At 43.0% G+C, this 18,945-nt stretch overlaps 2 protein-coding genes across 6 annotated transcripts in view; one reads left to right on the top strand and one right to left on the bottom strand.

Annotated features, from left to right (window-relative positions):
- SETD3 (SET domain containing 3, actin N3(tau)-histidine methyltransferase) overlaps positions 1 to 1,796 on the bottom strand; it is a 37,447-nt gene extending 35,651 nt beyond the window's left edge. Inside the window, exon 1 of one of the 3 annotated variants that reach the window (XM_072116052.1) lies at positions 1,469 to 1,796. The gene's annotated coding sequence lies outside the window, so the exon portion shown is untranslated. The remainder of the gene's footprint in view (positions 1 to 1,468) is intronic. The other 2 variants (XM_072116051.1, XM_072116053.1) reach the window with 2 other exon arrangements.
- CCNK (cyclin K) lies at positions 1,207 to 13,436 on the top strand. 3 transcript variants are annotated; one of them, XM_072116056.1, is made up of 11 exons: positions 1,207 to 1,341; positions 2,535 to 2,759; positions 4,165 to 4,246; positions 4,322 to 4,453; positions 4,937 to 5,042; positions 5,982 to 6,039; positions 6,124 to 6,293; positions 9,628 to 9,854; positions 10,900 to 10,933; positions 12,041 to 12,112; positions 12,315 to 13,436. In XM_072116056.1, exons 2-11 carry the CDS (start codon positions 2,563 to 2,565, stop codon positions 12,932 to 12,934), a joined length of 1,698 nt encoding a protein of 565 aa, XP_071972157.1. In that variant the 5' UTR covers positions 1,207 to 1,341; positions 2,535 to 2,562; the 3' UTR covers positions 12,935 to 13,436. The 3 variants fall into 3 exon arrangements, with proteins under 3 accessions (XP_071972157.1, XP_071972155.1, XP_071972156.1); XM_072116054.1 differs by lacking the exon at positions 1,207 to 1,341 and adding an exon at positions 1,800 to 1,947; XM_072116055.1 differs by lacking the exon at positions 1,207 to 1,341 and adding an exon at positions 1,809 to 1,947 and having other exon boundaries at positions 2,539 to 2,759.
- Positions 13,437 to 18,945: the final 5,509 nt, after the last annotated feature.

The raw sequence follows: 18,945 nt of genomic DNA, 5'->3' as shown, positions 1-18,945 counted from the left end.
CAATTCATCCCTGTGCCGGTTATTGTTTGGATTTTATACAAAATGAAGCGCTATTGCCTGGTTGTTACACTGTTACCGCAGCGGCTGATCACAGCTGTACGCGGGACGTCAGCACGGACAGGACTACATTAGGACACAACAAGAGGGGCCTAGGAGGACCAGTAGTGTGAAAATAGACAATTGATTATCCCATTTTAGGAAAGGTTTCTCTCCTCCATACTTTACACTGCAGCTCTGGATTACCTGCTGTGCACAAGTAGATGATAGTGACAACATAATTACAGATAAGTGTCTGCAACCTGCTGCTCTTAAAGTGAACCTGTCACCACACTAACCCCACAAGCCTACAAGCAGTAACTTCTTCTGAAATATGTACCCTGGAGGTGTTTTTAGCGCAATTCTATCTTTTATTATTTTGTAGTATGCAGTCAGGTAACCCCACCCCCTGAAGTCAGTCTGCTCCGCCTCCTGCATTCGGTCTGCTGAGCCCACTCCATGCATCTGGCCCAGCTGGAGGCGGGGGCGACCCCCGCTGCTGGAGGCGGGGGCGACCCCCGCTGCTGGAGGCGGGGGCGACCCCCACTGCAGCCTACAAAAGTATAAAAGATGATTCTTCAGTCAGACTGCTGGAGGCGGGGGCGACCCCCACTGCTGGAGGCGGGGGCGACCCCCACTGCTGGAGGCGGGGGCGACCCCCACTGCTGGAGGCGGGGGCGACCCCCACTGCTGGAGGCGGGGGCGACCCCCACTGCTGGAGGCGGGGGCGACCCCCACTGCTGGAGGCGGGGGCGACCCCCACTGCTGGAGGCGGGGGCGACCCCCACTGCAGGAGAAATATGCTCAAACATCTCCAGGGGCCGTACATGTTACAGAAGATGATACTGTTAGAAGGCTTCAGGGGGATAGTCTGGTGACAGGTTCGGTTTAAAATGTTGTGAAACTACAACCAGCCGTAAGGTGTCTACTCATGCTGAGAGTAGTAGTTCCAGTTCCTTGTCCATGAGATCTGTTGAATGGCCTGTTTTCACCAAATCTGAAAGCATGAAGCCATACTGAGGTCTTTTCAACCAGCTTTATTTATAATGTTCCCAGAGCATTATGGGATATATTATCTAGTCTGGAGCTGGGGCCCTCCGTGACGTGACTACTGATGTCCTGCCTATAGGATGAGCGGGTGTCCGGTACATCACTGTATTCCAACTATTTATTTCGTTATTCCATTGAAATGAATGGACATGACATGCGTTCACACTGCCGGAGACTTCTATGGAAGCTGCTGGGCTAGAACCGCAGGAAAGCCGCAGCATGTGACTGCACTTGTAGTCCCCTGGTATGTATAGGGTAAGTGACAGCTGAGCGCCCGTGTGCACAGGCAGCAGCAGTATAGAGTGCTAGCTCTTGGGGGATTCCGCAGTGCGCAGGACGTGCAGTGAATACACAGGGGGACGGGAGGACAGGGAGTACTTACCTCCCGTTTCCCCCCTGCGACCCTTACACACCAGCGGCCTCTGCCAGTCACCGGCCCGGGAGAAACAGACGTACAACGATGGAGAGAGAGAGGAACCCACCACAACCAAACAGTCCGCTGCCAGCGCCCAGCAACACTCTGCCAAGATTGGTCCGTGAGACGAATGAGAGGCCGGTCATTGGTCGCGTCTCTTGCCCGTCACTCACGCCTCGGTCTTTCAGTCAAGCTCAACAGACTACAGCCCTCAGGTTTGGTTGCAGTGCAACATCGCTAACCACGCCCCTTACGATGACGTTTTCTCCCCTGATTGGTAAATGCAAGTCTGTGTCCTTTTTAGTGAGCAGGGAGGAGGCGTGTCCACCGGTGATGACGTCTCGTCGCACATTCTGTTCCAAGATGGCTGCCTGTGTAGTGCTGGGCTTGTAGTTTCTCCCGTTTAACTACGGAAGCCGCTTAGTACGTGGAGCCGGGCGCTGCGGGTGAGTGGTATCGCGCGTTGCTCGGAGTTCTCTGCCGCCATCTTGTCACTCATTGCAGTGAGGCCGCTATACAGTGCGCTGCTTACTCTGTCCATTCATACTGCCCCGTATAAGCAGGATACGTACACTCCTTGGTGCCAGAGTAGTCTGAGGGGGCATCTCCTGTAAGCCTGGGCATGCTGGGACTTGTAGTTCTACCAGTCATACACATTATTCCCTTTGTCTTCTCATGTACCCTGTGTGCACAGTCATGTGACTCTTCCAATCACCGCTATGGAACTCTAAAGTGCAGTAAAAACAAATGGCCGAAGTGTAAAAACGTTACTAGAAAGTTGTCACATTTTTGTTGCAGCATGTTTTGTCTGTAGGACCAGAACAATTGTTCAAGAATACTTATCAGTGACAGCAAGCAGAGATCTTACAAGGATTAGGAATTAACATGCAAAGTGTGTTAGAAAGTGTTTTAGCTTTAGTATTAATAGATTGCTTAGTAATCACTAATAGTGGTCTATATTAACCACGAAGAGGCTGACTCCCAAGTCATTAGTCTTACTTATAAACTTCATAAACTTTTACTTCCTTTCCAGGTAGTCTGAATGCTTGGACGTTTCAGCAATGAAGGAGAATAAAGAAAATTCAAGCCCCTCGGTGACATCAGGAGCTCTGGACCACTCCAAACCATGTTGGTATTGGGACAAGAAGGATCTAGCTCATACTCCCTCTCAGCAGGAAGGCCTGGATCCTGCCACAGAAGCCAGATACAGACGCGAAGGAGCAAGGTTTATATTTGATGTCGGGACAAGACTAGGACTGTATCCTTCTGTGCTACTGGTGGTTTGGTGTAGACATGATACATGCCTGATTTGGTGAGAGCCCCAGAAACCACAAGCCCCACTGATCACTAGAATCTTAGGACCATTGCCCATCTTCGTTATGTCTTTAATTATTGTAGACCAAAACCAGGTGTAGTGGATCACAGAACAAGTGCTAGTGTTTTACAGTTTGTTATTTCATGATGAATACAAGTATTCACTAAAATTGGCAAATTGTGAGAGCTTGCAGCCAATGAGTGCTTCCATCACTGGTCTGCACTGGGTTGTCTATTGTCTGGGGTCGGCAGAGTCAGCTCCTAATGGTAGGGCTTAAGTGCCCCAATATATTGCGTTTCCTTGATCTTGCTTGCATGTTTATGGGGCTAGGGAGAGCTGGTATTTTCTACTCGACCTTATTTAAAACGACGCTTGCGATGGCAAACCTGGTGATTCCATCCATTTCCCCAAAAAAATTTTCAAATTTTTAGCTATTGGAACCATATTCCAGGGTAAGTACTTTATTAACCCTATTTAAGTACTGTCTCTCAGAGGGAGGACGTGGCCTAATCCAGTGTGCCGCTATTAACTTCCTAACTTGGTACAGGGACCGCTGAATCACTACACTTTGAAGTGTTAGTAGATTGTCTATATCCTAAATCCCAAACAGACAGGTTAGAGGTGTTGCTGGTATAACTGAGAATACTCTTCTTAATATTTCCAGTACTTCCTTCCAAAGGTTTTCCAATTCCTCACATTCCCACATCATATGTAAAATACCGCTGCTTCACAGCCACACCTAGGACAATTTGAGTCTCCCCGTACCCTTATGTGATGCAGTACCTGTGGGGATTTATACGCCCTGTGCAGCATGAAAACATGGAACATACTATGTGCCTCGCTAGGAGATAAGGTGGGAACAATTTCTAAGCAGTCAGACAGTTGTTCATCTGATATGGGTCCTATGTCTCTTTCCCATTTAGCTCGGCTCTTGATATGTGTGTTGTCGAGCGTCTTATGCCCTGTTCAGAGCCCCACAAGGTCCTAATGTAATTGGGCTTGCACGATTCTTGGTGCTGCATGCCGCAGTTGATGAGTATTACTTAGTCCCTGGGGTGTGTATTAGTTATTGTCTGTATGCAGTTATTTTGTCATTTTTGGGGTGGCAATTTGCTGTTTATTGTGGGTGTTGTTGTGTCTAGGGTGCTGCTTACTAGTGTGACCCCCTTAAGGTTGCGCAGTATAACAATGTTTCCCTTGGGCAAATAAAGGCTGTCCGCCTCTGGTCTGTATACTGTACCATACATGAGCTGATAAATTCTTTCTATATCCTGCACCACACAAGAGGAATTACTTCGTTAAATGCACGTGGCTTTTGCACATTGTTTTCCTTAACGCTTTACCTCAGACATTATGATACACTTGCCACCGGCATTATTTATTTCCACCGCTTCTACATGTTCCATTCATTCAAGCAGTTTGCCAGATATGTGAGTATGCTTACTACACTGCCCTTTGCTATGCCCTGCTGTCCAGAGGTGACGCTTGTGTTTTATCTCCTCTAGGTGACTGGGGCCTGCTGTCTTTTTCTTGCTGGTAAGGTGGAAGAAACGCCAAAGAAATGTAAAGACATCATAAAGACTGCCCGCAGCTTGTTAAATGATGTGCAGTTTGGACAATTTGGGGATGACCCAAAGGTGAGGGTGAAACTGGAACAGTGACAAAATCCTTGAATTTTGTCTTGTGGGTTTAGTAGCAGATATGTACCCTGTTTTTCTGTAGTAAAAGCACTATGTATGACATGTTGCCGGTGCTGCAGATCCATCACTGCTTTACCCCTGATGAGTACAATCTGTAGTAAAAATTTTAGTTGTAACATGTTTTCTATATAGAAAAAAAAGTTTAGAAAATTGGGTGACTTGGAAACCACCCGTGTTTTTTGGTTGTCACCTAGCTGTTCCTGAAGCAGAATACAGCAATTTGTATAAACATATTTGTCCTCTCTGCTATGGGTCTCCATTACCGTGGTTTTCTTGTTTTGTTCGTATCCCGTAGTTGGAAGACCACAGCTCTTTTAAAAAAAAATATATATACATAATTTTTTTTCTTTACAATACTGAATAATATGCTGCATAAAAAACATAATGAAGATGTTCCATATTTTTTTTTTTTTTACCTAGGAAGAAGTTATGGTTCTAGAGAGGATTCTTCTCCAAACTATTAAGTTCGACCTACAAGTGGAGCATCCATATCAGTTTCTACTAAAATATGCGAAACAGTTAAAAGGTAATCTAAAACTATTGTATTATAATAACAATGATTATTGTTATTCTTGTGAAGGGCTGCAGAAAGGGGCCTACATATTAGTAGTAGCCACCCTCTTTTTCCCTAGGAGCAAGAAAGGGAGCACTTAAACTGGTTTAGCAGTATCATTGAGCATAGGCCACCAGTAAACCACAATACCATCACCGTACCGATATATTATTAGTAATATTATAGCTGTATGATGGTATTTGTTGTGGTGGGCATCATATGGCAATATTTGGCCCTTGTGTAGTGGTTCTTGGTACTATTGCACTACATTATGGTGTTGGCACTTTGTGATTGGTAAGTGGATTTCTGCCTCTGAAAGGGAATCTGTCATTGAGCTTTACTAACATATGGATAGATTATCCATCTCAGATCAGTAATGCTCCCACTGCTGTGGATCAGTTGATCCTTATGCACAACTGTGCTGGAAATTTTGATTCCTTCTCTGTGAAGTGGTTGATTCTAAGAACTTAATCTGTGATCTTATACACATGAAAGTTGCAGTCCGTGTGTCTGTCTCCTTATGCGATCTTCCTCTCCTGCGCCGTCCCCCTGCCTGCCCACTGCACATTACTGGAAGTGGGGATGATGCTGGGTGAGTGGAGGAAGACTCGCACTGTTGAAGATTGTTTTGGGCTCTCAAAAGTAGACATGCGCCAGAAAAAGTTGCATTTAAAGAAAAAGCCCAGCTAAAAATTAGATACATGTGCCTCAGTGACTTTATCCAATTTATGTATCCCTGGGTCATGAAAGAATCTGCTTGATCATACTGTTATTAACCACTAACTGGTTCCCTTAAATGTGTTGTCATTTGACAAATATTAGTGGTCAGCATGCAAAGAGAATTGAAGTGGGTGAAAGATACAAGGCAAATAACGGATTATTTTTTCAATTTTTTTTTTCCTGTTTTTCCAGGTGATAAGAATAAAATACAGAAGTTGGTGCAGATGGCGTGGACATTTGTTAATGATAGGTACATGCCTTGAATAATCCCTGTAGCATTTCTCCCCTAGTGTTAATCCTTTTCTTTATGCTGTTGTGTGTGTTCTGTCTCCAGCCTCTGCACTACACTGTCCCTGCAGTGGGAGCCGGAGATCATAGCCGTAGCGGTCATGTATCTGGCTGGTCGACTTTGCAAGTTTGAGATCCAGGAATGGACTGCGAAGCCTATGTACAGGAGGTGGTGGGAGCAGTTTGTCCAGGATGTCCCAGTTGATGTGCTTGAAGGTACGAACAAAGTCTTGCGGATAGAAAATAGTTGTAATAGTCACCTGGCAATCCCATTTGTGTCTCCTCAGAACTGTCCTTGCTAAAGCAACTTGATAAATGTCTCATAAAATACTTTGGTCTTTGTGTCAGGAGGTGCATCTACCCCACAGCAGCAATGTCTTTTGAATGAATTATCAGTATAATATTAAGGGGGGTTATTTGAAAAATTTGTACTTTTATATTTAAATCCCTGAAGTTTCTCCTTTGCAACATGCTTTTCTTAATAAGCTTCTGTATACAGATTGAACACAGTAATTTTAATGGAGTTATATTAGAAGATGCAGCACTAGTAGCCACTCTACTTTATACCCCTCTGTGCATTTGCTAGAGCGAGAAGCTGAGCAGCGATTATTTCTAATTGTTTTGGATAGGCAGGGGCAGTATAACGTATGTGTAGATATATGTATATGCAAATTACTTTGTATTAGATGGGAAAAAGTCTGCTGGAGTGACTTGACTCTGGAGTTAATATAGGCGCAAATCGAATACAGACGTTCCTTGGCAACTCTCAGAGCATTGTTAACCCCTTCACGCTCCGTGGCGGATATATCCGCCACGGCGCTTATGCCGGCCCGGCTCTGGATCAGAGCCGAACCGGCATCGGGAAACACGGGGTGCCGGCTGTAACTAATAGCCGGCACCCCAGTGTAACACCCGCGATCGGAGTTGTCTCCGATCGCGGGTGCTTAACCCGTTAACTGCCGCGGTCAGCGCGACCGCGGCATCTAACATGCATCTGGGGGGTTTTTCCCCCACGATCGGCCCCCCCCAACCGTTTTCGGGGGGGCGCAGATCGTTGCTATAGCAACTCTGGGGTCCGATCTGGACCCCAGAGTTACTTGCAAGAATTGCCGGTAAGATGGCGTCTGTGACGTCATCTTACTGGCACAGTGCCAGCCTATGCAAGTGTATAGGCTGACACTGATAATACTCTGCAATACATCAGTATTGCAGAATATTATCATGAAGAAGCAATCAGATGATTGCTTGTTCATGCCCCATGGTATAAAAGTGAAAAAGTAAAAAAAAAAAAAAGTTATTCAATAAAAAAATAGTCATAAATCACTAAAAATGCCCCAAACCCCCAAAACATATAAAGAGACATATAACTCAAAAAAAAGTCTAAATCATAACACAAACCCCAAATATATAGTATCACCGCGTCCGTAACAACCCGTAGAATAAAAGTAAATCATTATTGAACCCCCACGATAAACGCCGTAAAAAAAAACTGTTATAAACCCTCCAAAAATTATGATTTTTACCTTTTCAATCCCACAAAAAATGCTATAAAATGCGATCAAAAAACCATATGTACTCAGACATGATACTGGTGCAAAGTACAACATGTCCCGCAAAAAACAAGCCATCAACCAGCTCCGTAGCCAAAAAAGTAACAATGTTATGCCACTTGGAAGACGGCAATACATAAATGATAGATTTTTCCCCACATTAGGGTTTTGTTTGACAAATTTAGTAAAACGTAAGAAAATATATTCATGTCTGGTATCCCCGTAATCGTATCAACCCATAGAATAAAGATAACAGGATTATTGGGCTATACGGTGAACACCAAAAAAAAAAGAGTAAAAAATCCAGTACAGAATTGATGCTTTTCTACTCCTGCCCTCACAAAAAGTTCCTAAATTTTCAACAATAGGTGATACCAACCCCAAAATGGTAACAATGGAAAAAGCATCTCATGCCGCAAAAAAAATGCTGTCACATGGCCCCAATAACGAAAAAGCGAAAATTTTATAGCCTTCAAAGGGGGCCAATGAGGAAACTAAAATCCTGGCAGCTGCAGCGCCCTCCTTCCCTTCTGCGCCTCGCTGTGCCCCCATAAAACAAGTCACAGCCACATGTGGGGGGTCTTTGTACTCAGGAGAAATTGCAGAACAAATTGTATGGTGGGTTTTCTCTTTTTATATTTTGGAAATGTGTAAATTTTAGGGCTAAATGAACGTATAAGGGAACAATATGACCATTCAAAATTTCACCTCCATTTTGATTCAATTACTATGAAGATCTCAAGGGGTTAACAATCTTCGTAAAAGCTGTTTCTGATAGCTTGAGGGGTACAGATTTGAAAATGGGTAGATTATATAGGGGGTTTTGATGCTAAATATGTAAAATTTCATTCAAAACTGTATTTATCCCCAAAATAGTCAATTCTGAAAATCCGGAAAAGCGATATTCTATTTGTAAGCCGCGTGACATCAAAATAAATTATCCAAACATTTCAGAAATTATGAAAATGTAAAGTAGACAAATGGGGAAATGTTATTCAGCAACTTATTTAAAACGCAATGATTTAGAATTTCGAAAATGGCAAATTTTTCAAAAAAATTATCATATTTTCTTTTTTTTTTTGTAAATAAACGCAAAACTTATCAGCCAAAATTTACCACTAAAATGAAGTACAACATGTGGGGAAAAAACAATCTCAGAATCGTTTTGATAAGTAACAGTGTTCAAAAGTTATAACCATATAAAGCGAAGCAAGTCAGAATCCAAAAAATCGGGCTGAGCCTTAAGCTACAAAATGGCTGCGTCCTTAAGGGGTTAAGGAGAAACTTCAGGGGCTGTTTAATAAAAAAAGAATTTTTTATAATAAGCCTTTGTACTAAAATACAAACCATTAGTTCAAATGAGTTACACTTCTGCCTTTTCCCAAGTGTAATAATTACATAAAATGCACATGTTTTTACAGTGCTGAAAATAAGTATTTGAGAAAATCACACTAACTTGAAAAAAATATTTCATGCAATAAAATGCTAATTAAGTTGTGCTCTTAGGCAGTTTTTATAAATGAGGCCCAAATGATACCACATACAAACGGACCTCTGGATGTTTTTTTACTGTAATTTAGTCCCAGGCTGCAATGATCAGCTGTAAGAGTTCAGAGGTGTCTGAAATTAAGATGTATTGTTGTTCCTGGTTCTTTGACAAATGGATTTTTAAAATTTTGGGTTGTCACAAGACCAAAAAAAAATTGACAGATGTTACAATTATAAAATATACAGTTCTGACTTGCATACAAGTTCAACTTAAGAACAAACCTACAGAACCTATCTTGTACTTCTAAATCCAAGGGTACCTACTGTATATACTCCAGTATAAGCCAACCCGAGTAAGCCAAGGGTGAGTACGAACTTTATATTTTTTTAATTTACTGGAATATAAGCTGAGTGGGGCTTTTTCAAATTGTATTGTACTCGGGTATATACGGTAGTGGTTTTCTGTTGCACTTGGTTTCTATATGGCTTTCTAAAAATGTGTTTCTTCTCAGACATCTGTCATCAGATCCTGGACCTGTATTCCCAAGGAAAGCAGCAAATGCCTCACCATGGAGCCCAGCAGCAATCCCCGCAGGTCCAAGCTCAGATTGCTTCAGTGCAGGCTCAGCTCAACGCAGACTCCCAGGCATCGCAACAGAAAGATCCACTGTCAGGAGGCCTTCAAACAAAGAAACCATCCCCTCAGTCTAGCCCTCCAAAACAGACCAAAAGACCTCTGGTATGTGGTAGTATCCATGGCGCAGGCAGTTTTTCCTGTAAGAGAAGTCCTAAATTGCACCAGATAAACAACCTCTTTTGTGTTTCCTTTTTTCACTCCCCACATTCAAAAATCCATATGTTCCAAACCCTGTGGATTTGAAAAAACTCATTTGCACCATTTTCTTGTGGGCTCCAAATGACACCTCTCCTCTATTTAGGTCTGTACGATCAGAGCTAGCTAACTTTTTTTTTTTTTTTAAACCTATATAATGTTGGAAACGCCTGTGATTGTTGCAGAGCTGACAGCAGTTGTTTGCTGCCTAATGCAACAAATGGCCATTTGCTCTACCTGCCACCCATGATCTCCATTTTTCAATTTCACCACATTTGATGACTTGTGATGACTTTCTTTTTTGCATTTGGAGCTGTATACGGTTCTTTTTTGCTGAACAAGTTTTTTTATCATTTAAGTTTTATAAAAGTGGCTAGGGAGAACCCAGGAAAGTATTCTGACTTTTATATGCTAGACAGTTGTGTGGTGGGTTTTTTATGCTAGAAGTTTCCCTGCTATCTCCTTATATCACATCATCTGAAAGTTATTGAGGTTTACGTTCATGTACAGTATAATTTTTTCACTTTTATAATTTTAAAGTTGTGGGTGAATGGTATCTCGCCCATGCCCTTCAGTTGGTCGTGTTTCGGACGAGGAACAACCCATACTGTGGCTCATCGAAACTCATCTATAAAGATGTGGCGTCCAGTAAAACCTCTGTTCTGTTTTCCCTTAATTGATAGTAGATCCAGTGTGATTCTCAGCATTGTAAATTAATGAAGTTCCTCAACATCGATGACCTGCAGTCACACCAAAAAATTGTGCCTTATGCAATTACTGTCTTGCCATTCCCATTAGTTTCTGCCTATCCCTCAGATCTACTCTGTTGTCCCCAAGAACTCATGGATCACAGTTTTAAATTGTAGTCTCCTGTAGGTTACTCTACCCTGACACTCATCCCTACGCTGCGAGATACCTTATTTTTAAGTTTTCAAAATTTTCTTTCTTTCAGCCAACATCACCCAAAGATGAGGGGAAAGCGCCAGGTAGGTTCCTTCTTTAACCTATATATTTTGAATCCAAATATTCATAACATACAGTACAATGCAAGTGAATGGAGCTATATAAAATTACATTTTATACACAATTTAGAGCATGTCACCAGGTTTTGACCTTTGCCAAGCAGAAGCTAAAACCCACTGCATAAATCTTTTACCATCAAAGTGAAGCATGATAAACCAGGGACACATAACCAATGTTGGTGCCTGGATCTATGAGTATCTTATACTTGTACATGGCCTCCTTTTTAAAATTATTCCAGAGAGCCAGAAGGATGTTACCAGCGGCCTCTGTGCTGTAGCTACTCAAGCTGTTAATGTGCAAGGAGGGTAGTAGCAGAAGAAAAAAGCGGCACTAGCACTGCTCCCATACGCAACACTGCTCCAGGAGTAGACGGGTATCAGCATTAGTGGAGTATCTATTAGCAGGGTTAGGGTGCTTAGTGGAGAAGTATATCAAACATGTCGATAAACGGAAGATTGTAGCGGCACTCACCGGTGTAATCCTTCAGAACTTTAATGGGTGCACGGACAGTACAGGACGCCGGTATGCAGCAAGGCTTTCTCTAGCCTCTGACCTGTGTGCAAGGAGCTATAAACTCTGGCACAGTCAAGGGGAAATGCTGAGGTGTAACAGCCCTTGAAGCTACAGTAGCAGGGTGCTCGAACACTCCCAAGAGCCTTTATGGCTCATTAGCTTTACAGTTAATTTTGGAGTGACAACAAGAAAGTTACATCCTTTCATGCATAGGGTGTAAACTTCGTTAAATCCATGGCACAGTTACAAAAAAATATAGTAATAATGTAAACTGCTACAGAATTAATGCAGTATTGAGAAGTAATAAGACAAAGATGGCCAGGCCCACACACAACCTGCCGGACTTCAGAATTATTAAAACTGACAAATAAGTTACTCACTCACTTATAGCAATTGTTTTTTTTTTTTTCCTCTGCTGTATATAGCAGCTGGTTTGCAGACTGCCTGTGGGGTATAGGCCTTTTTTATTTTCATGCCTGTAACCTTGTATGTAATTTTTTTATTGTATTTGATATTACGGACTGTATTACTTCCCATTGTCTCCTCTATCCTTTCAGATCAACCACTGACAAAAATGTCTAAAGTTGAAACCGTGCACCCGCCCCTTCCTCCTGTCATCACCCCGGCAGGTAAAGCTGTCAGTCAGATTTTTATTCCTAAGCAAGTGCTCTTCTGCCCCTTACATTGTATCTCTGTTGGGTGAATCCATCCTTGTTGTAAATGATGGTTACAATACTGACTATGCATTTAGTGCATCTTTCCTGATCTCTCAATACCATCTGTCCTACTACCTCAATCATTCTGACTTGCCTTTTCATTCCCTGCTAATAGAGAGAAAACCTGTGGCTCCAGCTCTGGTTCCAGGGGAGGGAGATCCTGTCGGCATGCCTGAGGCTGCGGACTTGACCAAGCTTCAAATTCCTCCTCCAACTCATCCTACAGTTCATCAGCCGCCGCCACTACCACATCGGCCGCCGCCACCACCTCCTTCTAGTTACATAACTGGAATGTCGACAACCAACTCTTATATGTCTGGGGAGGGCTACCAAAGTCTCCAGTCTATGATGAAGACTGAAGCACCTACTTATGGGAACTTGCCACCTGCCTATGGTCCTCCAACACACATGCCCTATCATCCCCATGTGTATCCACCTAATCCTCCTCCATCTGTGCCACCACCCCCACCACCTTCTTCATTCCCCCCTCCTAACATTCCTCCTCCTACTCCAGTGTATCCCCCTCCACCTACTTACAATCCAAATTTCCCCCCACCAAGATTGCCCCCTACCCATACTGTACCCAATCACCCACCTCCAGGAATTGGTTTGCCCCCAGCAACTTATCCCCCTCCAACAGTGCCACCTGGAGGCCAGCCTCCGGTTCCCCCTCCTATTCCCCCGCCTGGCATGCCGCCTGTGGCAGGACTTGGCCGTGCCGCCTGGATGAGATAGTGAGGTAAAGTGATCTATGTGCACTGGGAGGGAGGAGACTGATGGATATGACTTGTACTCCCATACAGGCTGCAGGGGACATGTAATGTTTGTCAAAATCTTTCCCTTATTGCCATCTTTGAGTATATGGGGGGCATTGAATGTCTTTGTATTGTTACAACGTGCCTGGCTGATATCGTACAGTATACTGAGCTGCTGCGATACTAGCGGATACACTGAAATCCTGATTTCTGCTTTATATTGCGAGGGCCATATTGGCCTAGCTAGAAATGTACAAATAAAAATTGAAAATAATTTTGACTAATCGGCAAGGCAAAGATCAACACGTTTGCTGAAATGTTTGAGGTCTTGCTTTTTTTTTTTTCTAAATTTTTGGAAAATTTTACAAATGTTTGTAAATATTTTTTAGTGTATAAAGAAACAGTTGTAAGTGTTCAGTATAATCTCTGCTGTAACAGTCTCCTAAATGGTAAATAAAAAAAATAACCAAGTCTTGACTGTGCTACAAGGTATACTGTGTGTTTATCAATCACATTGTAGATTACCATTGGAGAACAATGTATGATCACTTTATTTTCTTAGAAATAATGTAATCTCAACCAACTGATGTGGGGTTTTTTTGGTAAGGGGTACAATATGCCAAACTAGATCAACCTAAAATGATCATGATTAGAGAACAGCAATGACTGTGGTTCATAGATAAGTACATTTTCTGAAGGTTACACCAGTCACTATCAGTAAGGACTTTGCCCTGAATGACTTCAGCACATCTGCAGGCACAGGACATCACTAGTCTCTCACGCTGCTCTGCTGGGATTTTGATCCACTCTTCTTCTGGTCTCTTCCGTGGTTCTGACTGTTGTCATTTACCGTATATACTCGAGACCCCTAATTTTACCACCAAAAACTGGGAAAACGTATTGACTCGAGTATAAGCCAAGGGTGGGAAATGCATTGATCAGACACCCCCCCCCCCCCCCCCCTAGTATATTGCCAGCCCCCATTAGTACACAGCGAGCCCAGCACTAAAAAAAAAATTTAACTTCTATACTCTGCCTCCAGTGGCCCCGAAGCGCAGCGCTGCTCCCCTGATGTCCGCGCAGGTCTTCTTCTGTCTTCCATCTTCCGTAACATCCTGCTGGGCGCCGCCAAGTGCTACCCGGCAGGCGCATAGCATGACGCGGCCGCCAAAGGCAGAAGAGGACCTGCGCGGACATCTGGGTAGCAGCGCTGCGCATCGGGGCCACCGGAGGGTGAGTATAGAAGCCAGTGCTGGGCTGGGTATTGACTCGTGTATAAGCAGAGTTGAGGATTTACAGCACATTTTTTGTCGGCTTATATACGGTAATTATTTCTGTGTTTTCTGTTTCAAGGAACTGCTTTACCTGTTTTGCCATGTGTCCAGGGTAATGTCCTGCTAATTGAGTGTATTATGCAAGTAAGGAACCATGTGTTGTTGAAGGTTCTGATAAACTCATGCATTTACTCTGCCATGTAGATGTATGAGAGGTCCAACTCCTGCTGCAGAAAACATTTTCCCAAACCATGACACTTCCTCCACCACCTTTCACTGTTTTGCAAGCCCTTGCAATTTCCAAAATACCCTATAAACGAATTGTCAAGTTCAGCAATTCCTTAGTACTTTGCAGTTTTTTCTTTTTTCCAGTTGTAGTTTAAAGTGCTGACGGTGTGTACTTTTACTTTTATTTGTTATTGTGAATAAATGTAGGTGTGTAGAGTACAGAGAAGGTATAAAGGAAACCTTTGTGTTCAACCACTTCTCATTTTGTCTCAATGATGTAAAAAGCTATAACTTGGCAAATAAACAGTATCTGTTATATGAGCCTTCAAAGGAGACCACTAGAGGGCAGCAAAGCTCCATGTCGGTAGTTATTTGCATTGTTTTGGAGTATCTCTGTGCCTACTAGTTCCCGTTTAATGAGAGAAGGGGTAGAGGGGGCGTGAGGGTGATGGATGCTGGCTGGATTGGAAGAGTGGAGCCCTCCTGGTAAAGGATAGACATTGTGGAGGGAGAGTTGTGTTCTGAGAGTTGCTTACAATTAGATTGTAAGATCCTTGCAGATTTGTTATTTCCTACTGATATAGAACCCCCCTCCCCTTCTTTTCCTGGTCAGCTGAGGTTGCATTCACACACTGAGTTTACATTGCATTTTGAAACGCAACTCACAGTGGCTTGTTGGATTTTGGTTCTTGCATGGGATTTGTGTTCTCCCTGCTGTATGTATATGTGATGTCATGTGTTCAACAACGGAGACCAAAAACGCAGCCCTTAGAAATGCAGCATCTAAGATATGTATACAATGGAAAGATGCAACCAGAACACCACATGTGTCAATGGCCTTAGCGCAATGAAATTAGGCAAATCTCATTACAGCTGTTTCATTTGGTTTCAAAATGCAGTGTGAACGCAGGCGAATTAGGAAAAGGATTTATGTGCACAGCTTATACGTTGGAGAATAGCAGCTCTCGTTGTTCGTGATTCTAAGTGGCTCATGTCGTTTTAAAGAGATCAAAAGTAGTTCTTATATCAGTAATTGTATTATCTTGAATTAACACTTCATAGTTTTTTTATAACTAGTAAGTAGTTACATGTTTTAGTTTTTTGTGTGTTTAACATGGCAAAACACATGTTTCTACTTGCTGAATACATCAAAACACATCTGTTCTAGGAGGAGATATTCTGGGTGCACTTGACATGTATTTCAAATTGCATTTCCATCTTGTGCACATGGCATTAAGCAGGGCATCTTATTAAAAGCACACTTCTCCATCTCCCCCTCATATTGTGGCTCCCGTCTTTCTCATCTCCTCCTTCTATTGTGGACGCTTGTAATAAAAAAATAAACACCAGATACTCGTCTCTGCAGATATTTCTCAGCAAAAACTTAAAACCCGTCATGCAAAATAACCCCCCTAAACTAAATATATTTTCATAAACTGCCATTAGAGAGCATTGCCTCTATCCCTTCATTGTCCCTCTACATGCCTGTAAACCTAAGCAATGAGGTCCTAAAGCTGTATGCAAATGACCTGTGAAATGTCCAATGAAGCATTAGCATATTCAAGCTGTCCACTCTATTCATGAGTGGGAGGTACAGCCACACCCCCAGTGCTTGACTGACAGCCTGTGTAATGATGTGAGGCTGTATAATGATGTGCTTCCTGGTGCTGGTGGCCACGCCCCCTGCAGCCTGTGTGTGTATAGGAGAGATACAGCAGCTCCAGGCAGCCATGTTACAGTAGAACATGTCAGATTCATGTGTAGCTGATGTCTGTGTCTCTCACATGTGTATTAGGAGGATGCAGCATGTCAGCAGGTACAGCACACACACTAGCAATGCTTTACTATACATTACACACAGACATGAGCAGGGAGAGGAGAGGAGAGGGGTAACAGGGGTGACATCACTGCCTCTGACCATGTGACCAGCCTCATTTATATGATAAAGAATAGAAGATTTTATAATGATTTAATGTATGAAATAACTAGATAAAGGCTGGGGTGGGATCCTTGTGAGCTGCTCCAACAGGAAGAGGTGACAAGACTAGTGGCAGAGACCTGATGACAGGTGTCCTTTAAAGGAGTGCTTGGATTACATTTGTTATCTGTTTTCTTTAAGTCTTCACCAGGTTGGCACACACGGCGGCTGGTATGTTGGCCCATTCCTCCATGCAGATCTCCTCTGGAGCAGTGATGTTTTGGGCAACAGAAACTTTCAACTCGCTCCAAAGGTTTTCTATGGAGTCGACCTGACTAGGACCTTGAAATGCTTCTTATGAAGGCACTCCTTCTTCCCCCTGCTGGTGTGTTTGAGTTCATTGTCATGCTTAAAGACCCAGCCACGTTTCCTCTTCAGTGCCCTTGCTGATGGAAGGAGGTTTGCACTCAAAAACTCATGATACATGGCCTCATTCATTCTTTGAAGTACACGGATCCATTGTCCTGGTCCCTTTGCAGTGTAACAGCCCCTCATCATGACGTTGCCACCCCCATGGTAGATATGGTGTTCGTTGGCTGCAACTCGGTATTCACTCTTCTCCCAAAAATGAGTTGTGTTTTATATCAAACAGTTCTACTTTGGTTTCATGACTTTCTCCCTATAATCTTCTGGTACACCAAATGCTCTCTGGCAAACTTCAGATGGAGCCAGATATGTACTGGCTTAAGCAGGGGGATCTGAGTCCCAGGTGGTGCAGTGTTACTGACAGTGGCCATATTTCTGCAGGTCATTCACTAGGTCCCCCCATTTGTTTCTTGGTTTTTTCTCACCATTTTTGTGATCATTTTGACCCCACTGGGTGAGATATTGCGTGGAGCCTCTAATCAAGGCGGATTATCAGTGATCTCATCATTGCTTCACAGTTAATTTTTTTTTTACACCAAGCTGGTGCCTAATACAGATTCAGTCTTCCGATCCGGGTGCAGGTCTACTATTTTGTTTCTGGTGTCCTTCAACGGCTCTTTGGTCTTCACTAGAGATGAGCGAACATGCTCGTCCGAGCTTGATGCTCGGTCGAGCATTAGGGTACTCGAGACGGCTCGTTGCTCGGACGAGTATTTCCCCTGCTCGAGATCGAGCATTTAATTAAAAAAAACACAGTGAAGAACAATGAAGAATAGAATAAAAACAGTGAACACAGGATCATTTAAGATAAAAACACAGTGCAGAACACAGTGCAGAATAGATTACAGATGTTCGGCACATCTGCTTACTTGTCGGGAGATACGCGCGGAACGGCGCGAACAAAATAGCATGTGAAGAACAATATATATGTGTGAAGAACACATTGCAGATGTATTTAAACATCTGCAATGTGTTCTTTACACACATATATATTGTTCTTCACATGCTATTTTGTTCGCGCCGTTCCGCGCGTATCTCCCGACAAGTAAGCAGATGTGCCGAACATCTGTAATCTATTCTGCACTGTGTTCTGCACTGTGTTTTTATCTTAAATGATACTGTGTTCACTGTGTTCACTGTGTTCACTGTTTTTATTCTATTCTTCACTGTTCTTTACATCTGCTAACTTGTCGGGAGATAATATACGCGCGGAACAGTGAAGAATAGATCGCAGATGTTTGCAAATTATCAGAAGACATTATTTTTCAATTAAATAACACATTTTATTCCTGAACCATGGTCCCTTTGAAAAATGCTCGGGTCTCCCATTGACTTCAATGGGGCTCGTTACTCGAAACGAGCACTCGAGCATCTGGAAATGTTCGGCTCGAGTAACGAGCACCCGAGCATTTTAGTGCTCGCTCATCTCTAGTCTTCACCATTGTAGAGTTTGGAGTGTGTCTTTTATACTGATAACAAGTTCGAACAGGAGCCATTACTACGAGTGGAGGACAGAGGTTCCCTTTTAAAGAAGATGATACAGGTCTGTGAGAGCCAGAAATCTTGCTTGTTTGTAGATAACCGAATACTTATTTTCCACCATAATTTGCAAATACTTTAATTTGCAATGGGATTTTCTGTGATTTTCTCATTTTGTCTCTCATAGTTGAGGTCTACCTACTATGTCAATTACAGACCTCTCATCTTTTGAAGTGGGAGAACTTGCATAATTTTCCCAACTGTATGTCCAGCAGAGCTGAGGTGGACACTTCAACTTTGCTACATCTGTCAATTGTGGACATGTATATCAGAGGTGCATGTGGTTGTCCACCTGCCACATATGTTCCCTTAGCTTCTATACATCTGTCTACATCAGCTCTGCTACATCAGTCAACCATTGCCAGTTGTAGTAGGGTTGAAGTGGACAGATGTAACACCGAGGTTACCCAATGGGGTATATATTTGTAAATGTGGGGGATGGCATAGGCAAAGCCACCAGCAGATATTGGTTTTGATAGTCGCTACCCGTGATGTAATTGGGGAGCGACAATCAGTTTCTTTGACAGCTTGGAGTCTTTATAAGACTGTATGTTAATTAATAATATGTATTTTATATAACATGGTGGCAAGCTGCATGTATTTCGC

The sequence above is a fragment of the Engystomops pustulosus genome, chromosome 7 (genome assembly GCF_040894005.1).
Source record: "Engystomops pustulosus chromosome 7, aEngPut4.maternal, whole genome shotgun sequence".
Taxonomy (NCBI): Eukaryota; Metazoa; Chordata; class Amphibia; order Anura; family Leptodactylidae; genus Engystomops; species Engystomops pustulosus.
The sequence above is the reverse complement of the archived record's forward strand: the minus strand, read 5'-3'. Positions and strand labels throughout refer to the sequence as shown.

Coding starts and splice junctions, on each gene's coding strand:
- CCNK (XM_072116056.1), top strand. CDS start 2,563: ATGAAGGAGAATAAAGAAAATTCAAGCCCCTCGGTGACATCAGGAGCT. Junction 9,855..10,899: donor AACAGACCAAAAGACCTCTG/GTATGTGGTAGT, acceptor TCTTTCTTTCAG/CCAACATCACCCAAAGATGA. Junction 12,113..12,314: donor TCCTGTCATCACCCCGGCAG/GTAAAGCTGTCA, acceptor CCCTGCTAATAG/AGAGAAAACCTGTGGCTCCA.